At 45.3% G+C, this 24,797-nt stretch overlaps 1 protein-coding gene and 1 pseudogene across 3 annotated transcripts in view; both read left to right on the forward strand.

Annotated features, from left to right (window-relative positions):
• HDAC1 (histone deacetylase 1) overlaps positions 1–24,797 on the forward strand; it is a 43,603-nt gene that overhangs the window by 9,158 nt on the left and 9,648 nt on the right. Inside the window, exons 2-5 of one of the 2 annotated variants that reach the window (XM_054259081.2) lie at positions 159–251; positions 1,397–1,509; positions 14,877–14,994; positions 23,794–23,868. In XM_054259081.2, the coding sequence (XP_054115056.1) occupies positions 159–251; positions 1,397–1,509; positions 14,877–14,994; positions 23,794–23,868 (399 nt within the window). The remainder of the gene's footprint in view (positions 1–158; positions 252–1,396; positions 1,510–14,876; positions 14,995–23,793; positions 23,869–24,797) is intronic. The other variant, XM_002750572.7, reaches the window with a different exon arrangement.
• LOC128932619 (beta-enolase pseudogene) lies at positions 14,902–21,629 on the forward strand (annotated as a pseudogene). Its single transcript, XR_008482661.2, has one exon. The product of XR_008482661.2 is annotated as a beta-enolase pseudogene (transcript).

Consider the following 24,797-nt stretch of genomic DNA (forward strand, 5'->3'; position numbering starts at 1 on the left):
CAAAGGAGAGATGTTATCAGAGTTGTGGATTAGGAAAATAACTCTGGTGACAGTTTGGCAGGTAATGTGTATTGAAGGTAGAGGGACCAATTAGAAGGCTAGTATTATAGATGAAGCAAGTGATAAGGTTTAGTTTTCTTTCTTTCTTTTTATTTTAGAGACAGGGTTTCACCATGTTGGACAGGCTAGTTTTGAACTCCTGATCTCAAGTGATCCACCGGCCTTGGCCTCCCAAAGAGCTGGGATTACAGGTATGAGCCACTGTGCCCGGCTGATAAAGTTTAGTTTTCTTATCTATAAGATGAGAATAATATTCCTTGTCCTACCCATGTTACTGTGAGGCTCCAGAAAGAAAATGAAGTGAATGTGCTTTGATACCATAAGTATTACAACATGTAAGAGGTGAACTGTGGTTTATAATAATTCTGAATAAGGCTGGGTGCAGTGGCTCATGCCTGTAATCCCAGCACTTTGGGAGGCTGAGGCGGGCAGATCACCTGAGTCAGCAGTTTGAGTGCAGCCTGCTCAACATGGTGAAATCCCGTCTCTACTAAAGATACAAAAATTAGGCTGGGTGTGGTGGCTCATACCTGTAATCCCAGCACTTTGGAAGGCCTTGGCGGGCAGATAATGAGGTCAAGAGATTGAGACCATCCTGGCCAACATGGTGAAACCCCATCTCTACTAAAATACAAAAGTTAACTGGGTGTGGTGGCATGCACCTGTAGTCCCAGCTACTCGGGAGGCTGAGGCAGGAAAATTGCTTGAACCCAGGAGACGGAGGTTGCAGTGAGCCAAGACCACGTCACTGCACTCCAGCCTGGCACCTGGCGACAGAGGGAGACTCTCTCTCAAAAAAAAAACTAAATTAGCCAGGTGGTGGGTGCCTGTAATCCCAGTTACTCAGGAGGCTGAGGAAGGAGAATTTCTTGAACCCAGGAAGCAGAGGTTGCAGTGAGCCAAGATCATGCCATTGCACGCCAGCTGTGCAACAAGAGCAAAACTCTGTCTCAAAAAAAAAAAAATAATAATAATAATTCTGAGTAGTGATGGTTATTTTTCTGTTGTGGGAGGGAATTCCTTGGAGGTATAGTGGGGTGAGTCATTTCACTGGCTGCTGTTCTCCACTAGCTTTGGAATGAACCCCTCATGTTATCTAGTGCTTGTGGGTTCCAGAAGAAAGTGAGCTAGACTGAGATTTAAATGTTGACCTCACCATGGTCCCCTGCTTTTTTTTTTTTCTTTGTAGTTACCCTTTCTCAAGGTAGGAGAGAATCTTGGAAACTAGAAATGAACCAGAAAGAATTTGCCTAGGAGTTTGCTGTAAAAATCCCTAGATTCTCTTGGGAGTGTATGTCTAACTATGTTAGTGAAGCTGTCACTCTCTCTTCTTCAGGGGATGTTGGAAATTACTATTATGGACAAGGCCACCCAATGAAGCCTCACCGAATCCGCATGACTCATAATTTGCTGCTCAACTATGGTCTCTACCGAAAAATGGAAATCTATGTGAGTTACCAGAAGCACTACTGTTCCCTAACCTTATTTGCGCTGGTTTTCCATATGCCATTCATTATCTCATTTTCTCCACCACTCATTCACTCATTCATCAAGTACATATTGACTGCTGTTACAAGGCAGGCACTGTAAGTGATAAAGATTTTTGGCTGGGCATGGTGGCTCATGCCTATATTCGCAACACTTCAGCAGGTGGAGGCAGGAGGATCACTTGAGCCTAGGAGTTCTAGACCAGCCTGGGCAACATAGGGAGGCCCTGTCTCTACAACAAAATTAAAAAATTAGCTGGCCATGGTGGCGTGTGCCTGTAGTTCCAAGTACTTGGGTGGCTAAGGTGGGAAGATTCTTGAGTCTGGGAGGTTGAGGCTACAGTGAGCTGTGATGGCGCCACTGCATTCCAGCCTAGGGGACAGAGCAAGACACTATCTTAAAAAACAAAGCCAGGGCCGGGAGCGGTGGCTCATGCCTGTAATTCCAGCACCTCGGGAGGCTGAGGCGGGCAGATCATGAGATCAAGAGATCGAGACCATCCTGGCCAACATGGTGAAACCCTGTCTCTACCAAAATACAAAAATTAGCTGGGCGTGGTGGCACATGCCTGTAGTCCCAGCTACTCACGAGGCCGAGGCAGGAGAATTGCTTGAACCTGGGAGGTGGAGGTTGTAGTGAGCTGAGATCGTGCCACTTCACTTCAGGCTGGCACCTGTCGACAAAGCGAGACTGTCTCAAAAGAAAAAACAACAACAGCAACAACAAAGCCAGATGCAGTGGCTCATGCCTGTAATCCTAGCACTTTGGGAGGCTGAGACAGGCAGATTGCTTGAGCCCGGCAGTTTGAGACCAGCATGGTCAACATGGCAAGACCTTGTCTGTACAAATATTAGCCAGGCATGGTGCCTGTAGTCTCAGCTACTTAGGAGGCTGAGGTGGGAGGATCATTTTGAGCCTGGGAAGCAGAGTTTACAGTGAGCTGTGATTGCACCACTGTGCTCCAGCCTGAGCGACAGAATAAGACTCTGTCTCAAAAAAAAACAAAACAAAACCTAAAACCCAAAAATGTAATGCCTAAGTAAGAGTGATTGGGACCATGTTGAAGTAGATGCCAACTCTCTATCAGTGTCTCTGTCTAACCTGTAGATTCAGCTACAGGTGATTTTTCACTAATCTTCCAGTTTTTAAAGAGAAGCTGGAAATCCAGATAATAATCTCCTGCTTCAGCCTCCCGAGTAGCTAGGACTACAGGCATGTGCCACCATGCCTAGCTAATTTTGTATTTTGGTAGAGACAGAGTTTCACCATGTTGACCAGGATGGTCCAGATAATAATCTGGACTTCCAGCTTCTCTTTAAAATCTCCCAGGTTTAAAATGTTATCCCAAGAAACCGTGTCACTACAAAGAAATACAAAAAAATTTAGTTGGCCTGCTTGCCTGTACCTGTTGTCCAAGCCACCTGGGAGGCTGAGGTGGGAGGATCACCTGAGCCTGGGAAGTCAGGGCCGCAGTGAGCTGGATTGTACCACTGCACTCCAGCCTAGGTGACAGAATGAGAGCTTGTCTCAAAAAAATGTTAACCCAGAGTTTTTGTTTTTTTGGTTTTTATTTTAAGCATGTGTACAAATAAAACACATTAGTACATCTGTAGACCAAATTGATCTAGTGGTTCCCAGTTTTAACCTCTTCTGGAGACAGTGAGGAGGAACAAGTGAAGGGTTTTAAATGAAAGAGAGGTAGGAACAGGCATGCATTTTAGAAGCACAGAGGCTAGTCAAGTGGCTGTTATAAGAGTCCAAATGAGAAAATAAAGAGGGGCTGGGGGTGTATGTTGCCTTATAGCATAAGAATCTGTGGTTGAAGTCTGTCTCAACAGCTTGAGTAACCTACTAATAGCAGTATTTGTGTCACCATTCTAGAGACTGAAAGGAGATGAGTGTTCTTTCCTAGTTGGCCTTGTCATGTCTCTGGAGCCAATGGAGGCGACTGGGGGAGCAAGGAAGGAAAGTAGAGGAGTAGACAGACCTTGGGACTACAGAACTTTTTTAGGTGTGAAGGGCAGCTGTGAATGAAAAACAGAAAAGGCAGAAGATATTTTTAGGTACTCTAGGGAGCAAACTGTCTCTACTCCCTAGAGCTCTGCTCCCCATAGGCTGGAGTGCAATGGTGTGACCTTGGCTCACTGCAACCTCTGCTTTCTGGGCTCAGGTGATTCTCCAGCCTCAGCCTCCAAAGTAGCTGGGACTAGAGGTGCAAGCCACCACGCCTATCTAATTTTTTGGTAGGGAGTTTCACCATGTTGCTCAGACTGGTCTTGAATTCCTGAGCTCAAAGCAATCTGCCTGCCTTGGCCTCCCAAAGTGCTGGGATTAAAGGCATGAGACACCATACCCAGCCTCTTTTGGCTTAATAAAAAAAAATTTTTTTGTCGAAACAGGGTCTTGTTGTTTTGCTCAGGCTGATGTCAAACTCCTGGTCTCAAGAGAACTTCCCACTTTGGTCTTCCAAAGTGCTGAGATTATAAGCATGCACCACCATGCCTGTATTCTTCTAAAAAAAATTATGAAAATGATTTTTATTTTTTACCTGCAATTCTAAGCACAGTATATTTTAGTTTTGTTATGTAGATGGATCCATACATATTGTTATATAGATGGAGCCATACAGTATTTATTATGTGACTTTATTTTTTTTTTGCTAAACATGTTCTTGAGACTCACCCATGTTGATACAAGTAGCTATATTTATTTTTACTGTATTTCTTTGAAATAAATGTATTCTAGTCTGTCGTATATCTCACTGGTAAGCATTTGATTTGCTTCTGGGGTTTGACTATTGCAAATATTGCTGCTGTGAACTTTCTTGAACATGTCTCTTAATGCATATGTGCTGAAGTTTCACTAAAGGATATACTTGGAGTAGAATTGGGTCAGGACATATGTGCATATTCACCTGTTTTAGATAAAGCCAAAATGGTTTCCAGTTGCCAGATATGTAGGAGAATTGCAGTTGCTCTAAGTCCTTGTGAACACTTGAGTTTGTCAGATTTCAATTTTGTTGCTAATTTAGGTAGACATTAAATGGTATCTTACTATTATTTTAATTTGTGTTCCCTTATTGAAATTCCTATTCATGCTTTTTGCCCATTTTCCTATTTGGTTGTCTTTTTATTATTATTATTTTTTATTTTAGAGATGGGGTCTCACTATGTTGCCCAGGCTGGAGTGCAGTGGCTATTCACAGGCGCGATCCCACTACTGATCAGCATGGGAGTTTTGACCTGCTCTGTTTTCGACCTGGGCCCGTTCACCCCTCCTTAGGTAACCTGGTGGTCACCCGTTCCTGGGAGGTCTCCATATTGATGCCGAATTTAGTGCGGACACCCGATCGGCATAGTACACTACAGCCCAGAACTCCTGGGCTCAAGCGATCCTCCCACCTCAGCCTCCCGAGTAGCTGGGACTATAGGCACACGCCACCACGCCTGGCTGGTTGTCTTGTTTTCTTTTTTGAGATAGCTTCTCACTCTGGCACTCAGGCTGGAGTGCAGTGGTGCAAGCTTGGCTCATTGCAACCTCTGCCTCCCAGGCTCAAGCCATCTTTCCACCTCAGCCTCCTGAGTAGCTGAGACCACAGGTGCATGTCACCACACTCAGCTAATTTTTGTATTTTTGTAGAAATGGGATTTTACATGTTGACCAGGCTGGTCTCAAACTCCTGGGCTCAAGGGATCTGCCAACCTTGGCCTCTGAAAGTTCTGGGATTACAGGCATGAGCCTCAGTGCCCATGTGTAATTAAATGTTCATATTTATTCATTCATTGCATATATACTCATCAAGCACCTATTTTGTGCCAGGTAATATGTGTGTGTCTGGTTCTGGGCTCTCTGTTTGGTTGACTTGGTCTGTTTATTGACCCATATGCCAATACCAAAGTGGCTTAATTATAGTAGCTTTATATTATGGCAAGTCTTGTTTTCTGGTAGCACAGCCCTCCCACTTTGTTCTTCTAAAAAAGTGATTTGGCTATTTGCCCTTTTACTTTTTTTTTTTCTTTCTCTCTCTCTTTTTTGTTTTATTTTTTTTTTTTAGTCAGAATTTTGCCCTTGTTGCCCAGGCTGGAGCACAATGGCGTGATCTCAGCTCATTGCAACCTCCCCCTCCCGGGTTCAAGCAATTCTCCAGACTCAGCCTCCTGAGTAGCGGGATTTCAGGCATGTGCCACCACACCTGACTAATTTTGTATTTTTAGAAGAGATGGGGTTTCTTCATGTTGGTCAGGCTGGTCTTGAACTCCTGACCTCAGGTAATCTGCCCACCTCAGCCTCCTAAAGTGCTAGGATTACAGGCTTGAGCCACCATGCCTGGCCTCTTTTTTTTTTCCTCTCTCTTTCTTTTTTTTTTTTTTTTTTGAGGCAGTTTATCACCCAGGCTGGAGTGCAATGGCACAATCTTGGCTCACTGCAACCTGCACTTCCTGGTTTAAGCAATTCTCCTGCCTTAGCCTCCTGAGTAGCTGGGATCACAGGTGTGCCACCACGTCTGGCTACTTTTTGTATTTTTAGTAGAGACAGTTTCACCATGTTGGCCAGGCTGGTCTCAAATTCCTGACCTCAGGTGATCCACCCACCTCAGCCTCCTAAAATACTGGGTGAGTCACCATACCCAGCCTTTTTTCTCTCTTTTAGAGACAGGGTTATACTCTGTTGCCTGGGCTAGAGTGCAGTGGGACAGTCATAGCACACTGTAGCCTCAAACTCCTGGACTCAAGTAATCCTCTCTCCTCAGTCTCCGGAGTAGCACTTCTTTTTAATTTAATTGTGATTTTGTTATGCATTTAATGAATTCACCAAGATCTATGTAGATCTGATTCTGCTGTTCGTTGTGTCTGTAGGATCTCACTCCTGGACTGTATTTCCTGTATATTTTGTGATTTTTGACTGTGGGGTCACGCAGTAGTCCACTCTTTTCCGAGGGGGGGATACTTTCTTTTTTTTGTTGTTGTTAAGATGGAGTTTTGCTCTTGTAACCCAGGCTGGAGTGCTGGAGTGCAATGGCACGATTTCGGGTCACCGCAACCTCCGCCTCCTGGGTTCAGGCAATTCTCCTTCCTCAGCCTTCTGAGTAGCTGGGATTACAGGCACGCACCACCATGCCCAGCTAATTTTTTGTATCTTTAGTAGAGACGGGGTTTCACCATTTTGACTAGGATGGTCTCAATCTCTTGACCTCGTGATCCACCCGCCTCGGCCTCCCAAAGTGCTGGGATTACAGGCTTGAGCCACCACGCCCTGCCCTTTCTTTTTTTTTTTTTTTTTTTTTTAAGACAGGGTTTCACCATGTTGGCCAGGCTGGTCTTGAACTCCTGACCTCAGGTGATCTGCCCGCCTCTGCCTCCCAAAGTGCTGAGATTACAGGTGTGAGCCACCACGCCCAGCCGAGGGGGATACTTTCTAGGACCCCCAGTGGATGCCTGAAACCATGAATAGTACTATACCCTATCTATGTTATATTTTTTCCTATACATATATACCTCTGATAAAGCTTAATTTATAAATTAGATACAGTAAGAAATTAACAATCACAACTAATAATAAACTAGGGCAATTATAACAAACTGTTTACAGTTTCATGCATGGAAGATTCATTCCTGGCTGGGCATGGTGGCTTACGCCTGTAATCCCAGCACTTTGTGAGGCCAAGGTGCTCACTTTATGAGATCAAGGTGGATCACCTGAGGTCAGGAGTTTGAGACCAAACTGACTAACATGGTGAAACCCTGTGTCTACTAAAATTACAAAATTAGCCAGGCATGGTGGCTCATGCCTGTATAGTCCTAGCTACTCAGGAGGCTGAGACAGGAGAATCGCTTGAACCTGGGAGGTGGAGGTTGCAGTGAGCTAAGATCACCCATTACGCTCTAGTCTGGGCAACAACAGTGAAATTCCTTATCAAAAAAAAAAAAAAGAAGAGTCATTCCTACTGTAGATCTTAGCAACTTCAGCACAGAATTTTTTTCTTTCCTTATTATGTTGAGAACTTTAGCCTTTTCACATAAAGGAGGCACAATACAGCTTCTCTTTGGTATATCAGAATTGCCAACATCACTACTCTTGTACTTTGTGGCCATTACTAAGTAAAATAAGGGTTTCTTGAACACAAACACTGTGATACCTTGATAACTGATCTGATTACTGAGAGGGTACTAAGTGATTCACAGGTGGGTAATACACAGTGTGGATATGCCAGCTAAAGGGATGATTCACGCCCAGGGGACGGAGGTGGATGTTATAAAATTTCATCACTAATGGCTCACAGTTTGAAACTTATGAATTGTTTATTTCTGGCATTTTTCATGTAATATTTTTGGATAGCAATTGTAGGTAGAAATATATAGAAACTGTAGAAACCAAAACTGAGGATAAGGGGGCACTGCTATATTCTTTAGAACTTTGAGTCCTGCTGTGAAGATGGGTTGTTAGAAGGTGATTTCCTTTTATTTTGTAAAAGAAGTGGCATTTGAGGCTGAGTCCAGTGGCTCACGCCTGAAATCTTAACATTTTGGGAGGCCAAGGCAGGCAGATCACAAGCTCAGGAGTTTGAGACCACTTTGACCAAATGGTGAAACTCTGTCTACCAAAAATACAAAAATTAGCCAGGTATGTTGGTGCACGCCTGTAATCCCAGCTACTCAGGAGGCTGAGGCAGGAGAATCACTTGAACCCTCGAGGCAGATCTTGTAGTGAGCCAGGATCACACCACTGCACTCCAGCCTGGGTGACAGAGGGAGACTTCATCTCAAAACAAAACAAAAACAAAAAAAAAACAAAAGAAAAGAGGTGGCATTTGAGATGAGCTCTTTTCTTCAGAGATTTGGGATAAGGGATGAATTTCAAATAATAGGAAGAACATAGACCTGTTGAAAAGCTCTATAGCTCTCTAGAGCTTAAGGAAGAGTTGTTTGGAGTATAATATTTTAATAAAAGAGAGCAGGGACAATTAAATTGGGAAAGGAACCTTGTGAAGTTTCTTGATTGCTGTATCAGAGTTTAGAATCTTTACTTTGTCAACAGGGTGTCATTGAATGAGAGCAGTACATTCATTAACTTTTAAAGATTTTGTGATACCAGTATGGAAGATGGAAGATGATAAGGCTGGATATAAATAGGACCATTTAGGAGGCCAAAAATACTCCGAGCAAGATTTAATTTATGTGTGGGTTTTGTTTTGTTTAGTTTATTTATTTATTTATTTATTTATTTATTTGAGATGGAGTTTTGCTCTTGTTACCCAGGCTGGAGTGCAACGGTGTGATCTTGGCTCACCGCAACCTCCGCCTCCTGGGTTCAGGCAATTCTCCTGCCTCAGCCTCCTGAGTACTTGGGATTATAGGCACGCGCCACCAAGCCCAGCTAATTTTTTGTATTTTTAGTAGAGACGGGGTTTGACCATGTTGACCAGGATGGTCTCGATCTCTTGACCTCGTGATCCACCTGCCTTGGCCTCCCAAAGTGCTGGGATTACAGGTGTGAGCCACTGCACCCGGCCCGTTTTGTTTATTTTTTGAGACAGGATCTTGCTCTGTTATCAGTGCAAGTGATGTGATCACAGCTCACTGCAGCCTCACCCACCCACCTACCTCAGCTTCCTGAGTAGCTGGGGCTGCAGTGTGTGCTACTATATACCTGGCTAATTTTTGTATTTTTTGTAGAGATGGGGTTTCACCTTATTGCCCAAGTTGTTCTCAATCAAACTCCTGGGCTCAAGCAGTCTGCCTCACTTGGCCTCCCAAAGTGTTAGGATTATAGGCATGAGCCACCACGCCCGGCCAAGAGTTAATGTGTTAGGTCAACAGTTATTCATTGAGCAGCTGCTATATGCCAGGCACCATGCTTGTTGCTTCAAATACAGATAGAACTTGCTCCTGGCCTCCCAGAGTAGGCCAACCAAACATGTAATTTCTATGCAGTTTCGTGAGTGTAATGATAAGAGAAGTACAGGCTTCTCAGGGTAGCATTTCAGAGAGTTATTTAACAGATCCAGAGAGGTCAAGGACAGCTTTTTGGGGGAAGCGGCTTTTCTTCTCTCTCTTTTAAGAAACAGCTTTGGCTAGGCGCCGTGGCTCATGCATGTAATCCCAGCACTTTGGGAGGCCTAGGCAGGTGGATCACATGAGGCCAGGAGTTTGAGACCAACCTGGCCAACATGGTGAAACCTTGTCTCTACTAAAAATACAAAAATTAGCTGGGCATGGTGGTGGGCACCTGTAATCCTAACTACTCAGGAGGCTGAGGCAGGATAATCGCTTGAATCTGGGAGGCAGAGATTGCAGTGAGCTGAGATTGCTCCACTGTACTCCAGCCTGGGCAACAGAGTGAATCTCAAAGAAAAAAAAAGACAGCCTTGCTATGTTGCCCAGGCTGGAATGCAGCGGCTATTCATAGGTGAGATTATAATGCACTATAGCCTCAAACTCCTGTGCCCAAGTGATTCTCCTGCCTCAGCCTCACAGGTAGTTGAGACTACAAGTGTGTGCCTGGCTTGACTTTGCATTTGCAACCTAAAGGTTGAGTAGAGGGTGTGACGAGAACTGTGTTCTAGGTCATAGCATGTATAAAGGCCTTAAAGGTGGGAGAGATTGCCCTTGGAAAACTGCAAGCAAAATGGTGCTTGGCAGATTGGCACAGTGAATGAGACAAATTCAGCCTCTCAGACATGTTTTATTTAACTCACAGTGTATTTTAAGGACTTTATGTTAGTGGCCAACCTTTAAAAAATAAAATTTGTCTGGAAAGGATCTGGCAGTTGGGCCCAAATTCCCTCATGGCAGTCATCACCTAGCGTTATAATTTATATAACTTTATTTAAAGGCCCTCCTCTGCTCACCAGTGTTTTGTTTGTTTGTTTTAAGCACCAAGTTAGCTAAACTGGCCCTTATGAGTGCTTTGTGTTTGGTGTTTCCTGGGATAGAGCATAAAATATTTAGAGGAGTGCAAGAGAGGTGAGCAGGAATCAGATTATTCTGGCTTTCCAAGCCAGATTAAAGAGTTTGAACTTGATATTTTGAGTAATGAAGCCTTTGAAGTGTTTTTAGAGGGAAGTGACATGATTCAGTTTGCATTTTAAGACTGATAACTCTACACGAGGCACAGTGACACATGCTTGTAAACCTAGCTACTAGCAAGGCTGAGGCAAGAGGATCACTTGAGCCCAGGAGTTCGAGACCAGCCTGGGCAACAAAGGGAGAGCCTGTCTCTAAATACAAAAGAAAAAGGCCTGAGGCAAGAGGCTCATTTGAGCCTAGGAGTCGAGACCATTTGGACAACATAGGGAGATCCTGTCTCTAAGTAAAAAAAAGAAAAAGACTAGGTGCTGTGGCTCATGCTTGTAATTCCAGCACTTTGGGAGGCCAAGATGGGCAGATCACCTGGGGTCAGGAGTTCAAGACCAGCCTGGCCAACATGGTTGAAACCCTGTCTCTACTACAAATATAAAAATTAGCTGTGCATGGTGGCACATACCTGTAATCCTAGCTACTCAGGAGGCTGAGGCAGGAGAATCACTTGAACCCAGGAGATGGAGGTTGCAGTGAGCTGAGATTGCACCACTGCACTTCAGCCCGGGCAACAGAGTGAGACTCCCTCTCAGACAAAAAAAAAGTAAAAAGAAAAAGACGGAAAACTCTGCCTGTAGTATTGAATATAAATTAACAATGGTGAAGAGGGAGGTTAGGATACCAGTTAGGAGATTGTTGTCAGAATCCAAGTCAAAAAAAGTGGTAGCCCAGGAATGGAAGTGTACATATTTGACAGATACAAATGGTAGTTTCAAGAGAGGTTGAATGTACTAGATAGAAAAAAAGAATCAAAGGTGATACCCCAGACTGGATGTGGTGGCTCATGCCTGTGGTCTCAGCACTTTGGGAGGCTGAGGCCGGCAGATTACCTGAGGTCAGGAATTTGAGACCAGCCTGGCCACAATGGTGAAACCCTGTCTATACTAAAAATACAAAAATTAGCTGGACATGATGGCCGGTGCCTGTAATCCCAGCTACTTTAGCAGGACTCTGTCTCAAAAAAAAAAAAAAGGTGATACCCTGATTTTGATCTTGAACAACTAGGTGGTTGGTATTGAGAACAGGAAACCTGGGGAACAGGAGCATAGGAAAAATAGGGTAGTAGATGCAGTTAGGATTATGGAGGCATAATGAAAGAGACTGGCAATGGATTGAAACAGGGAGGCAAAAAAGGGCAGAGTTTAAAATGACACTTAGGTTTTCAGCCTGAGTGGATGTTGGTATCATTAACAGAAATACTGAAAGAGAACTTCTGGAAGGTAAGTGGAATTTGAGTGCTTCTAGGCTCCTAACAGCAAATTGTTGAGTCCAGTTGAATTTGAAGTGCCTTTAGGATTTGTGGGTGGAGCAGACTGAGAAGCTATTGGAACTGTCAATCTGGAGCTCAGAACAAAGATCAAAATGGAGTTTGTGCAGTCATCTGTGTAGAAGGGACAGCCAGACCAGAGTTTTGATGACATTAGGAAGAACGTCAAGGGCTTAGTATAGTAAAAACAACTTGATATGTGGAACCAAATCTGTTTTCTTTCACTGTGGGTGTTTTGATTTGCCTTTTTTAGAGACAGAGTCTTGCTATGTATTTGCCCAGGCTGGCCTTGAACTCCTGGGCTTAAATGATCCTTACATCTTTTTTTTTTTTGAGACAGATTCTCGCTCTTGTCACCCAGGCTGGGGTGCAGTGACACAGTCTCGGCTCACTGCAACTTCTGCCTCCCGGGCTTAAGCAATTCTCCTGTCTTAGCCTCCTGCGTAGCTGGGATTACAGGTGTACACCACCACACCAGCTAATTTTTGTACTTTTAGTAGAGATGGCGTTTCACCATGTTGGCCATGCTGGTCTCGAACTCCTGACCTCAGGTGATCCACCCGCCTCAGCCTCCCAAAGTGTGGGATTATGAGCGTGAGCCACCACACCCAGCCAAATCCTTACATCTTAGACTCCCGAGCAGCTGTGACTACGGTGCATGCCACTGCATCTGGCTTCACTATGGCTGTTTGTTTCTGACACAGAGTTTCGCTCTGTCGCCCAGGCTGGAGTGCAGTGGTGCGATCTCGGCTCACTGCAACCTCCGCCTTCCGGTTTCAAGTAATTCTCCTGCCTCAGCCTCCCAAGTAGCTGGGATTACAGGCACCTGCCAGCATGCCTGGCTAATATTTTTGTATTTTTAGTAGAGACAGGGTTTCACCATCTTGGCCAGGCTGGTCTCGAACTCCTGACCTTGTGATCCATGCACCTCAGCCTCCCAAAGTGCTAGGATTACAGGCATCAGCCACTGCACCTGGCTGGCTGTTTTTGATAAAACAATATCTGTTGTTCAGTCTTATATTCCTCATTAAATTAAGTGAGGATTAAATGAGAGTCAAAGTACTTAGAGTCAGATCTCTGGATTCCTTCTAGTTTACCAGCTGTGTAACCCTGGGGAAGTTACTTAACATCTCTCTTCTGTAGTTTCCTCCCTGCAAAATGAGGATTATAATATTGTGAACTTTTTTTTTTTTTTGAGATGGAGTTTCACTCTGTTGCCCAGGCTGGAGTACAGTGTACCTGGCCATGAACTTTAAAAGTATCTTTTTGTTTTGTTTTGTTTTTCTTTTTTGTTTGTTTCATTTATCTTTTGCATTTATTTATTTTCTTTTTTTTGTTTTTTTTTGTGTGTGTGTTTTGTTGTTCAGAGTTGAAAAACTTGGGAGTCTGAACCTATTCTGGCTCAGAGAGGTTGCCTGATAATTTTTTTAAATTTTATTTTTATTTTATTTAATTAATTTATTCATTGAGATGGAGTCTTGCTTTGTTGCCCAGGCTGGAACGCAGTGACACTGTCTCAGCTCACTGCAACCTCTGCCTCCCGTTCAAGCGATTCTCCTGCCTTAGCCTCCTAAGTAGCTGGGATTACAAGTGCCCACCACCATGCCCCACTAATTTTTGTATTTTTGGTAGAGATGGGGTTTCACTATGTTGGCCAGGGTGGTCTCAGTCCTCAGGTCATCTGCCCACCTCTAATTTCAGGGTTGACTACAGGGTCATGTGACCCAGGCTAGAGTACAGTGGTTCAGCTCACTGCAACCTCCACCTCCCAAAGTGCTGGGATTGCAAGTGTGAGCAATCCCAGCCCACAAAATTATTCCTTTTTATTATTAAATATTATATAAAGGCCAGGCACGGTGGCTCACACCTATAATCCCAGCACTTTGGGAGGCCGAGGCAGGCAGATCATGAGGTCAAAAGATCGAGACCATCCTGGCCAACATGGTGAAATTCCGTCTCTACTAAAAACAAAAAAAAATTAACGGGGCGTGGTGGCATGCACCTGCAGTCCCAGCTACTCAGGAAGCTGAGGCAGGAGGATCACTTGAGGCAGAGGTTGCAGTGAGCCAAGATTGCGCCACTGTACTCCAGCCTGGTGACAGAACAAGACTCCATCTCAAAATCAATAAATATTATATAAAATTATGGACAGGCCGGGCGTGGTAGCTCAAGCCTGTAATCCCAGCACTTTGGGAGGCCGAGGCGGGTGGATCACGAGGTCAAGAGATCAAGACCATCCAGGTCAACATGGTGAAACCCCGTCTCTACTAAAAATACAAAAAATTAGCTGGACATGGTGGCGCGTGCCTGTAATCCCAGCTACTCAGGAGGCTGAGGCAGGAGAATTGCTTGAACCCAGGAGGCGGAGGTTGCAGTGAGCCGAGATCGCGCCATTGCACTCCAGCCTGGGTAACAAGAGCGAAACTCCGTCTCAAAAAAAAAAAAAAAAAATACAAAAATTAGCTGGGCATGATGGTGGGCTCCTGTAATCTCAACTGTTCGGGAGGCTGAGGCAGGAGAATCACTTGAACCCGGGAGGCTGAGGTTGCAGTGAGCCGAGATCATGCTATAGCACTGCAACACTCCAGTCCAGGTGACAGAGCAAGACTCTGTCTCAAAAAAAAAAAAAAAGGTAATAATTTTGTAAAACACTTTACAGTTTACAAAGAGATTTAACAGTCTCATCCAATTCTCACAACTTCCCTGTGCGGTCCATGTTGTCCCTGTTTAGTAAATAAGGAAATGGAGGCTCAAGAGATAAGAACTTGCCTAAGTCATAGAGCTTGAGCTGCTCTAGGTCTTCTGATACATCTTGTTTGCCTAGTTAGATGATAAATTTCTTGAGGCCTGAATCTAATCAGTTATTTCTTTTTATTCTTCATAGCAGCTAGCTCCATGCTGTGCAGAAATATAAATGTTCAGACTAGATTGAGTGGACTGGCAATGGTCAAAATAACTTGCCCTTTCTCCCTTCTGCCCTCTAGCGCCCTCACAAAGCCAATGCTGAGGAGATGACCAAGTACCACAGCGATGACTACATTAAATTCTTGCGCTCCATCCGTCCAGATAACATGTCCGAGTACAGCAAGCAGATGCAGAGATGTAAGTCCATTCTGTTCCCTCCACACTCTCCAGCCCCCAGTTGCATCTCCCTTTCCACTGCAGAGGCCTGCTCTCCTGTCCTTGAGCCTCCCCTTCAGTGGACACCTGATTTCCCCTGCCTCCCAAAGGTGCCAGAGTGCTTTTACCCTTCAAGTTTGGTTTTTCTTTTATATATCTGTATATTATACCTCCTTGTTTCATCTGAAAGTCTGATTTCTCATGTTTCCTCATTGTAAATGATAGAGGTAGGACTTTTTCTGATTATGTTCACAACACTGTTCTAAGAGTACTGTAATTATTGTAGTGGAAAAATAATTTTCCTGACCCAGGACGGGGAGACAATAGATACAGTAAAATTTAACTCTAACTCTCAGCTGACTGGGCAACTCACTTCCCCTCAGATTCTTCTTTTGTAAAGTGGGCTGGGCCACATGATCTCTCATTTCTGTCCAACTGTAACTGTTTTGACTTTGTGGGTATTAGTTGAGAATTTAGAGGCCACTCAGGACAGATTCTAGGCAGTGCTGTCTTTGAGATGAGGTCATTCTGCCCTTGACCCCTTAGACTTGAAACTTAAGAACAGGTCCATCTTAGAAGCCACACTTAGTTTGTGGAATCATGGGGATTATTTTAGCTGTAGGGAAAAAAAAAATGTTCAAATTCGGCACAAAATTATCATATGTGACTTCCCCCTTGTGTTATTTTAGAAATTATCTCTTAGCATCTAAGACTTCATATAGTGTAGCAGCATTGTCCCAGAAGAAGTTTTGATTAACTTATGACAGCTTATGTTGTGTCAGAAAATATTCGGCACTTGTTTATTGCTGCTGACCACAAGGTAGTCTTATTCCCGAGGAAGAAAGTTATTTGTTAGTTATAATAACTGTACAGTGGTATTGATGACAGAACCACAGAGACTTTCCTTGAAGCATTGAGCTGCTTTGCTACCAACAACTGGAGGAGCTGCCAGCTGCTGAGTGAGGTATTTGCTCTCTGAATTGCAGGGTCTCATTCCCCTCCAAGATGAGACAAATTCATGCTTTTCCTGTAGATGGCTTTAGAGGTTTCCTTAACCCATTTAGGCCAAGAATCAGGCTCTACTCACAGGAGGGTGGGCTCTTACTAGAGGAGCAGCTTGGTATTAAAGCAAGAAAATGACCTTTAATGTCTTAGTTTGAATCCTTGGTCTCCTAAACCCTCTGGTGTTATTTTCCCTCTTTAAGAGGAAGACAGGCCAGGCACAGTGATTCATGGCTGTAATCCTAGCCCTTTGGGAAGCAATCCTCAAGAGGATTGCTTGAGCCCAGACAGGAGTTTGAGACCAGCCTGGGCAACATAGTGAGACCCCCATCTCTACAAAAGTAAAAAAGTTGGCTGGGCATGGTAGTACACACCTGTGGTTCCTGCTACTCAGGAAGCTGAAGAGGGAGGATCTGTTGAGCCTGGAAGGTCAAGGCTGCAGTGAGCCATGATTATATCACTGCACTCCAGCCTGGGCAACAGAGTGAGACCAAAAAAATTTTTAAAAGACAGTAATAGTCAAGGATGGGGGGATAAGTAAAGATAATGTATTTGAAGTATCTACCCTCAATGAATAGTAGCTTTTGCTATTATAACTTATTTTTGTTATTTACAAACTTATCAAGGCAGAAAATATTATGCCCTTAGGAGTGTGCAGGTTCTGCTCTGGTGCTCCAGTTTTTCTGAATCCAGCATTCTAAAGTTGTACATTAAAAAATTCAGTCTGGCCGGGCACAGTGGCTCATGCCTGTAATCCCAGCACTTTGGGAGGCCAAGGCGGGCGGATCACCTGGGGTTGGATGTTTAAGACACAATGGCACATGCCTGTGATTCTGGCTACTCAGGAGCCTGAGGCAAGAGGATCCCTTGAGCCCAGTTCAAGGCTGCATTGAAGGACGGTCTCATCTTGCCACCATGCTCCAGGCTGGGCAGTATAGCAAAAACTTAAGTCAAAGAAAACAACAATAAAACACACACACATACACACACCCCATCCCACACACCTAACCTAGGAAGTTATACTTGTGATAAGACCAAATACGTCAGGTTTCCTTGCTCATAGCTGAAATGTAATAAACCTTTTCTGGTCACTTTGACAGCCTTGATCAGAAGTTCTGACCTAATATTTAGCAAGCGAAAATGGGAACACAAGTAAATGCATTTAGGGGGCTTATGGTGAAAATGTGATAAAAGATTGGTAGAAAATTGGGAGACATTCTCATCCATTTTATAAACATGTAAACTTTTCCAGGCACACAGCAAGGTGGTGATAGAATGCAGAATGGAACTCTAGTCCCCTAGTTCTAGAGTTATTTAAAATATAGTGCATATAAAATATTTTAGACACATAGGCCAGGCACGGTGGCTCATGCCTGTAATCCCAGCACTTTGGGAGGCCGAGGCCGGTGAATCACTTGATTTGAGACCAGCCTGGCCAGCACGGCAATACCCTGCCTCTACTAAAAATACAAAAATTAGCTGTGTGTGGTGGCATATGGCTGTAATCGTATCTACTGGGGAGGCTGAGGGATGAGAATCGCTTAACCTGGGAGGCGGAGGTTGCAGTGAGCCAAGATTGTGCCACTGTACTCCAGGCTGGGTGACAGAGCAAGACCCCATCTCAAAAAAAGAAAAAAACGTATTTTAGACACACACAAAAAGCATAAAAAGTAATATAATGAACATTAGTGTGCCCACTGCCCAGCCTGAGGAAAAAGACATTATTAGCTGGGCTCAGTGGCTTAAGCCTGTAAACCCAGCACTTGGCTGAGGCAGGTGGATCAAGAGGTTAGGAGTTCAAGACCAGCCTGGCCAACATGATGAAACCCTGTCTCTATATACAAAATTAGCCAGGCATGGTGGCACATGCCTGTAATCCCAGGTACTCGGGAGCCTGAGGCAGGAGAATCACTTGAACTTGGGAGGTGGGAGTTGCAATGAGTTAAGATTGTGCCACTGCACTCCAGCCTAGGCAACAGAGGGTGACTCCATCTCAAAAACAAGAAAAAAAGAAAACATTATCAATACCGTTGATGCCCCCATGGGCATCTTTCCTTGATCACATACCCTTTCTCCCCCACTCCCACAACCCCCCACCCTATTACTAGCATGGCCAAGGTATAAGCACTGTCCTGAGGTTAGTGTTTAATCCCCACATCTCTTTCTGCAATGAGCATTTTACTGCCTTCTCTGCCTACCTCTGCTTCCACCTCACTCCTAGTATTGCTTCCCTTTAGTCTAAAGGTAGTCAGAACGAGAAAAGTGTTTATAGCAGAAAGAGAGAAGAGAGAAAACCCATAGAAAAGTCCTCCCTAAGGCTGGGGGCGGTGGCTCACGACTGTAATCCCAGCACTTTGGGAGGCTGAGGTGGGTGAATCACTTGAACCTGGGAGGTGGAGGTTGCAGTGAGCAGAGATCACGCCAGGCATTCCAGCCTGGGAGACAGATTGAGACTCCATCTCAAAAAAAAAAAGAAAGAAAAGTCCTCCCTAGCCTCACAGATTAGCTCACCTGAGTATCTGCTCTTCCATCTTCCCCTTTCCATCTCTAATCACATAGCTTATTGACTGGGAATAAGTGGGCTGGTCATTTGAGCCACATGCTGGTTTGGGGCCTGAAGAAAAATATATATTTTTTTCTCATGTCCAAAACACCCATTTCTTCCCATGGGGGCTCCATATCCAAATAAGAGTATAAACAAAGCTTTGGAAACACAAGCATGCCAAACTCTGTCCTGGAGGAAGTGGCCAGAGAGGGAAATCAGTTGCCAATGGATAAACAGCCTGGACCCAGGGACCAAAGTCTTATTTACACAGCCTCCCAGTGTTTACCCAGGAAATGAGGAAGAGAGCCACCCGCTGCATACTCCCTCATGCAGCCCCACTTCCTCAGAGCACCTGATCTTGGCACCTCCAAGTTCAAGGCAGACCAGAGCTGGTAATTCCGGTGGTTATTGTAGATATTGAGCTTCTACTGTGTCTTGTGATTTTACATCACAGTCCAAACTGGGCTCTTCTGCTCTCATCCAGGGCACGCCTTCCTCTACTTTAGGAACCCCTGTTGATAACAGTGGGTACAGTAGAAGGCTGGGCAAGAGAGTAAGTATGCAGCCCCACACCTGCCTCTGACTTCCTGTAGCTCATTGATGTCTCACAGCAGTTACCTTTTCTTTCTTTCCTTTTTTTTTTTTTTTTGTTTGAGATGGAGTCTCGCTCTGTTGCCTAGGCTGGCTAGAGTGCAGTGGTGCGGTCTCGGCTCATTGCAACCTCCGCCTCCCAGATTCAAGTGGTTCTCCTGCCTCAGCCTCCTGAGTATCTGAGATTACAGGTGCATGCCCGGCTAATTTTTGTATTTTTAGTAGAAAACGGGTTTCGCCATGTTGGCCGGGCTGGTCTCAAACTCCTGACCTCAAGTGATTTGTCCCCCTTGGCCTTCCTAAGTGCTGGGATTACAGGTGTGAGCCACCGCGCCTGGCCAGCAGTTATGTTTTCTGTGAGAGGAAATTGGAGCTATAAGTGTCCTCTAGGTCTGGGAGTCTACAGCCTCCAGGTGTGCTTTCCTTCCTGTTTTCATTTCATTTGCCTTATTATTTGCATATGTTTCCACATTATGTACTACTTGGTACTTTCACCCCATTAGGTCCAAAATAACTTTACTCCAGTCGTCACTGTGAATGTAGGAGTAAGACACAGGACTGTGGGAGTCAAGACCCCTGAACCCTGATTCTGGTTCTGCTACTGCCTGGTTTTATAACTTTGGGAAAATCACTTAACTTCTTGGTATCTGTTTGTTCCTCCACACAGTGGGGTTGATATCTGTCTTGTTCAGCTCATAGAGTTGTTATGAGGATCAAACGAGGTTGTGTATGTGAAAGGACTTGCAAAAGAGCCAGGGTATATTTTCACAGACAGATATTTTCACAGATACTGTAAGACAGACAAACCGGTTGGGTGCAGTGGCTCATGCCTGTAATACCAACACTTTGGGAGGCCGCGGCAGGTAGATCACAGGGTCAGGAGTTCGAGACCAGCTTGGCAACATGGTGAAACCTGTCTCTACTAAAAATACAAAAATTAGCTGGGCATGGTGGCGGGTGCCTGTAATCTCAGCTATTCAGGAGGCTGAGGCAGGAGAATCACTTGAAACTGGAGGGCAGGGACACTGTCCCAGTTGCCACCTAGCCTCGGATCTCCATCCAGCCTCCAGCGAAGACATCCCAGCCATGGCCATGCAGAAAATCTTTGTTTGGGAAATCCTGGACTCCAGGGGCAACCCCACAGTGGAGGTGGACCTGCACACAGCCAAGGGCTGATTCTGAGCAGCTGTGCCCAGTGGGGCATCCACAGGTATCTATGACGCTCTGGAACTAAGAGATGGAGACAAAGCCCACTACCTGGGAGTCCGGAAGGCTGTGGAACACATCAACAAGACTCTAGGCCCTGCTCTGCTGGCCTAAAGAAACTAAGTGTTGTGGATCAAGAAAAAGTTGACAAATTTATGATTGAGCTAGGTGAGACCAAGAATAAGTCAAAAGTTTGGGGCCACTGCCATCCTAGGTGTGTCCTTGGCCGAGTATAAGGTGGGAACAGCTGAGAAGTGGGTCCCCCTATAGCACCACATTGCAGATTTTGCTGGGAACCCTGACCTCATACTCCCAGTGCCAGCCTTCAACATGATCAACGGGGGCTCCTATAGTGTAAACAAGTTGGCTATGTAGGAATGCATGATTCTGCCTGTGGAAGCCAGCTTCTTCAAGGAAGCCGTGCTCACTGGTGCTGAGGTCTACCGCCACCTTAAGGGGGTCATCAAGGCCAAGTATGGGAAGGATGCCACCAATGTGGGTGATGAAGGTGGCTTCGCACCCAACATCCTGGAGAATAATGAAGCCCTGGAGCTGCTGAAGACGGCCATCCAGGCAGCAGGTTACCCAGACAAGGTGGTGATTTGCATGGATGTGGCAGTGTCTGAGTTCTGTTGAAATGGGAAGTACGATCTTAACTTCAAGTCACCTGATAATCCCACATGACACATCACTGGGGAGAAGCTCAAGGGCTGTATAAGAGCTTCATCAAGAACTATCCCGTGATCTCCACCAAGGACTCCTTTGACCAAGATGACTGGGCCACTTGGACCTCGTTCCTCTTGGGGACGGACATTAAGATTGTAGGGGGTGACCTGACAGTCACCAACCCCAAGAGGATTACCCAGGCTGTTGAGAAGGCCTGCAGCTGTCTGCTGCTGAAGGTCAATCAGATCAGCTCAGTGACCAAATCAATCCAGGCGTGCAAACTGGCCCAGTCTAACGGCTGGGGGGTGATGGTGAGCTACCGCTCTGGGAAGACTGAGGACACATTCGTTGCTGACTTTGTGGGGCTCTGCACAGGACAGATCAAGACTGGCACCCCCTGACACTCGGAGTGTCTGGCCAAATACAGCCAACTCATGAGGATCGAAGAGGCTCTTGGGGACAAGGCTATCTTTGCTGGACACAAGTTCCATAAGCCGAAGGCCAGTGAGAAGCTGGAGGCTCCAGGACTCCACTAGAAGACCAGGTCTTCCAGATCTGCTTCCTGAAATAAACACTGGTGCCAACCAAATAAAAAGAGAAAAAGAAACCAGAGGTTGGAGGTTGCAGTGAGCTGAGATCCCGCCACTGCACTCTAGCCTGGGCGACCGACAAGAGCAAAACTCCATCTCAAAAAAAAAAGGCCGGACAAGGTGGCTCACGCCTGTAGTCCCAACACTTTGGGAGGCCAAGACGGGTGGATCACAAGGTCAAGAGATCAAGACCATCCTGGTCAACATGGTGAAACCCCGTCTCTACTAAAAATACAGAAAATTAGCTGGGCACGGTGGCGCATGCTTATAATCCCAGCTACTCAGGAGGCTGAGGCAGGAGAATTGCCTGAACCCAGGAGGTGGAGGTTGCGGTGAGCCAAGATCGTGACATTGCACTCCAGCCTGGGTAACAAGAGCGAAACTCTGTCTCAAAAAAAAAAGAAAAACAGTGGTGGGGCTGGGCGCAGTGGCTGACGTCTGTAATCCCAGCACTTTGGGAGGCCAAGGTGGGTGGATCTTGAGTCAGGAGATCAAGACCATCCTGGTCAACATGGTGAAACCCCATCTCTACTAAAAATACAAAAAATTAGCTGGGCATGGTGCCGTGTGCCTGTAATTCCAGCTACTCAGGAGGCTGAGGCAGGATAATTGCCTGAACCCAGGAGGCGGAGGTTGCAGTGAGCCGAGATCGCGCCATTGCACTCCAGCCTGGGTAACGAGTGAAACTCCGTCTCAGAAAAAAAAAAGACAGACAGACCAAAGCCTAAGGCCTGCATACTGCTTCTGCTATTTACTAACAGTTCACCTTTCTGAACTTGTTTCCCTACTTATTTTTTTTTATTTTTTATATATTTTTTGAGACAGGGTCTCACTCTGTCTCGCCCAGACTGGAGTGCAGTGGTGCGATCTCAGCTCACTGCAACCTCCGCTTCCCGGGTTCGAATGGTTCTTCTGCCTCAGCCTCCCAAGTAGCTGGGATTACAGGTGTCTGCCACTACACCTGGCTAATTTTTGTATTTTTAATAGAATGGGGTTTCGCCATGTTGCCCAGGCTGGTCTTTAACTCCTGGCCTCAAGGGATCCTCTTGCCTCAGCCTCCCAAAATGCTGGAATTACAGGTGTGAGCCACTGCACCAGCCCCTGTTTCCCTATGTATAAGATGGGACCAAATTTTACCTCAGAAGTTTGTGCGAAGATGGATGATCTCAGGTTTTGAAGGCATGTAGCGCAGTGTCTGGCCTGTTGTAAGTGCCCAGTGAACGATAGTTCTCTGAGTCTCTGTCCTTCCCTCTTGTTTGTCAGCTGGCATGAGGTCCAGAGGATAAATTTTTCTCCCTCAAGGAACGAACCAACATTTTCCCAGTTACTAACTGCTTCTCCATGTTAGATTTTTGTTAATTTTCTGACTAGTGGATGAGGTGGTAATCATTACTGCTTCTTATAGATAATGGGCTAAGACCAAGTGTGGTGGCACATACCTATAGGGAGGCCAAGGCAAGAGGATTGCATGAGGCCTAGGGAATGTAGTGAGACTCTGTCTCTCCAGAAAAAAAAAAAAAAAAAAAAGAAAGGCTGGGCGTGGTGGCTCACGCCTGTAATCCCAGCACTTAGGGAGGCTGAGGTGGGCAGATCACCTGAGGTCAGAAGTTCGAGACCAGCCTGACCAACATGGAGAAACTGCATCTCTACTAAAAATATAAAATTAGCTGGGCATTGTGGCACATGCTCGTAATCCCAGCTACTCAGAAGGCTGAGTCAGGAAAATTGCTTGAACCTGGGAGGTGGAGGTAGCAGTGAGCTGAGATTTCGCCATTGTACTCCAGACTGGGCAACAAGAGCAAAACTCCGTCTCAAAAAAAAAAAATTAGCTGGATATAGTGGCATGTACCTGTAGTTCCAAGGTACTTGGGAATCTGAGGTGGAAGGATTGCTTGAGCCCAGGAGGTCAAGGTCAAGGCTGCTGTAAGTGAACCATGTTTGTGCCAGTGCACTCCAACCTGGGCAACAGAGCAAGCCCCTGGCTCTAAAAAACAAAAAAAATAATAATGGGTGAAAGCTCAAAGATGTTAAACAACTTGGTGCAGTCATACAGTCAGTAAGTAGTAGAGCCTGGACTAAAACCCAAGCCTCCTGAATTTAAAGTCTGTTTTTTTCCATCAGGTCATAATACACAAACTAAAGGAAATTGCAGAAACTAACCTTTTGCTTATTTCTTTCAAGTCAACGTTGGTGAGGACTGTCCAGTATTCGATGGCCTGTTTGAGTTCTGTCAGTTGTCTACTGGTGGTTCTGTGGGTAAGGAATATTCATCCTCTCCCCTGGGATAGACTGGGTTGTTCTAGTGAGGTCTGCCTTTTAGGGTGCTATCCTAGTTGGCTAATCTGAAACCATGTAGAATGGTCCTGTGGGTTTTTACTTAAGTCTCTAAAATGGCTGGTACAGTATCTCACACCTGTAATCCCAGCACTTTGAGAGGCTGAGGTAGGAGGATTGCTTGAGGCTAAGAGTTCAAGACCAGCCTAGGCAACATAGTGAGACCCTCGTTTCTACAAAAAAAAAAAAAAACTAAATAAAACCAATTCGCCAAGCACGGTGGCTTGTGCCTGTAGTCCCAGGAGGCTAAGGTAGGAGAATGGCTTAAACCCAGTAGGTTGAGCCTGCAGTGAGTCATGATCATAACACTCTATTCTAGCTTGGGCAACAGAGCAAGACCCTGTCTCAAAAACAAAAAAAAAGAGTTGGCCGGGTGCGGTGGCTCACGCCTGTAATCCCAGCGCTTTGGGAGGCGAGGTGGGTGGATCACGAGGTCAAGAGATTGAGACCATCCTGGTCAACATGGTGAAACCCCGTCTCTACTAAAAATACAAAAATTAGCTGGGCATGGCGGTGCATACCTGTAGTCCCAGCTACTTGGGCGGCTGAGGCAGGAGAATTGCTTGAACCCAGAAGGCAGAGGCTGTGGTGAGCCAAGATCGTGCCATTGCACTCCAGTCTGGCAGTCTGGGTAACAAGAGTGAAACTCCGTCTCAAAAAAAAAAAAAAGTTTAAAAAGTCTAAAATGTCCTTCTGGTTCAGTCCCAGCCCAGGTTCAATCTCTGACATGGTACTGACAGGTGTCCTTGACTGTCCTCTCCTGCTAAAATATCTTATATACAGGAGTTCTCTGCAGAATCTCCTGGGGTTATTGAGATGCTGTACATAAAAGCAATTTGTGAACTGCAAAG

The sequence above is a fragment of the Callithrix jacchus genome, chromosome 7 (assembly GCF_049354715.1).
Source record: "Callithrix jacchus isolate 240 chromosome 7, calJac240_pri, whole genome shotgun sequence".
In the NCBI taxonomy this organism is placed as follows: Eukaryota; Metazoa; Chordata; class Mammalia; order Primates; family Cebidae; genus Callithrix; species Callithrix jacchus.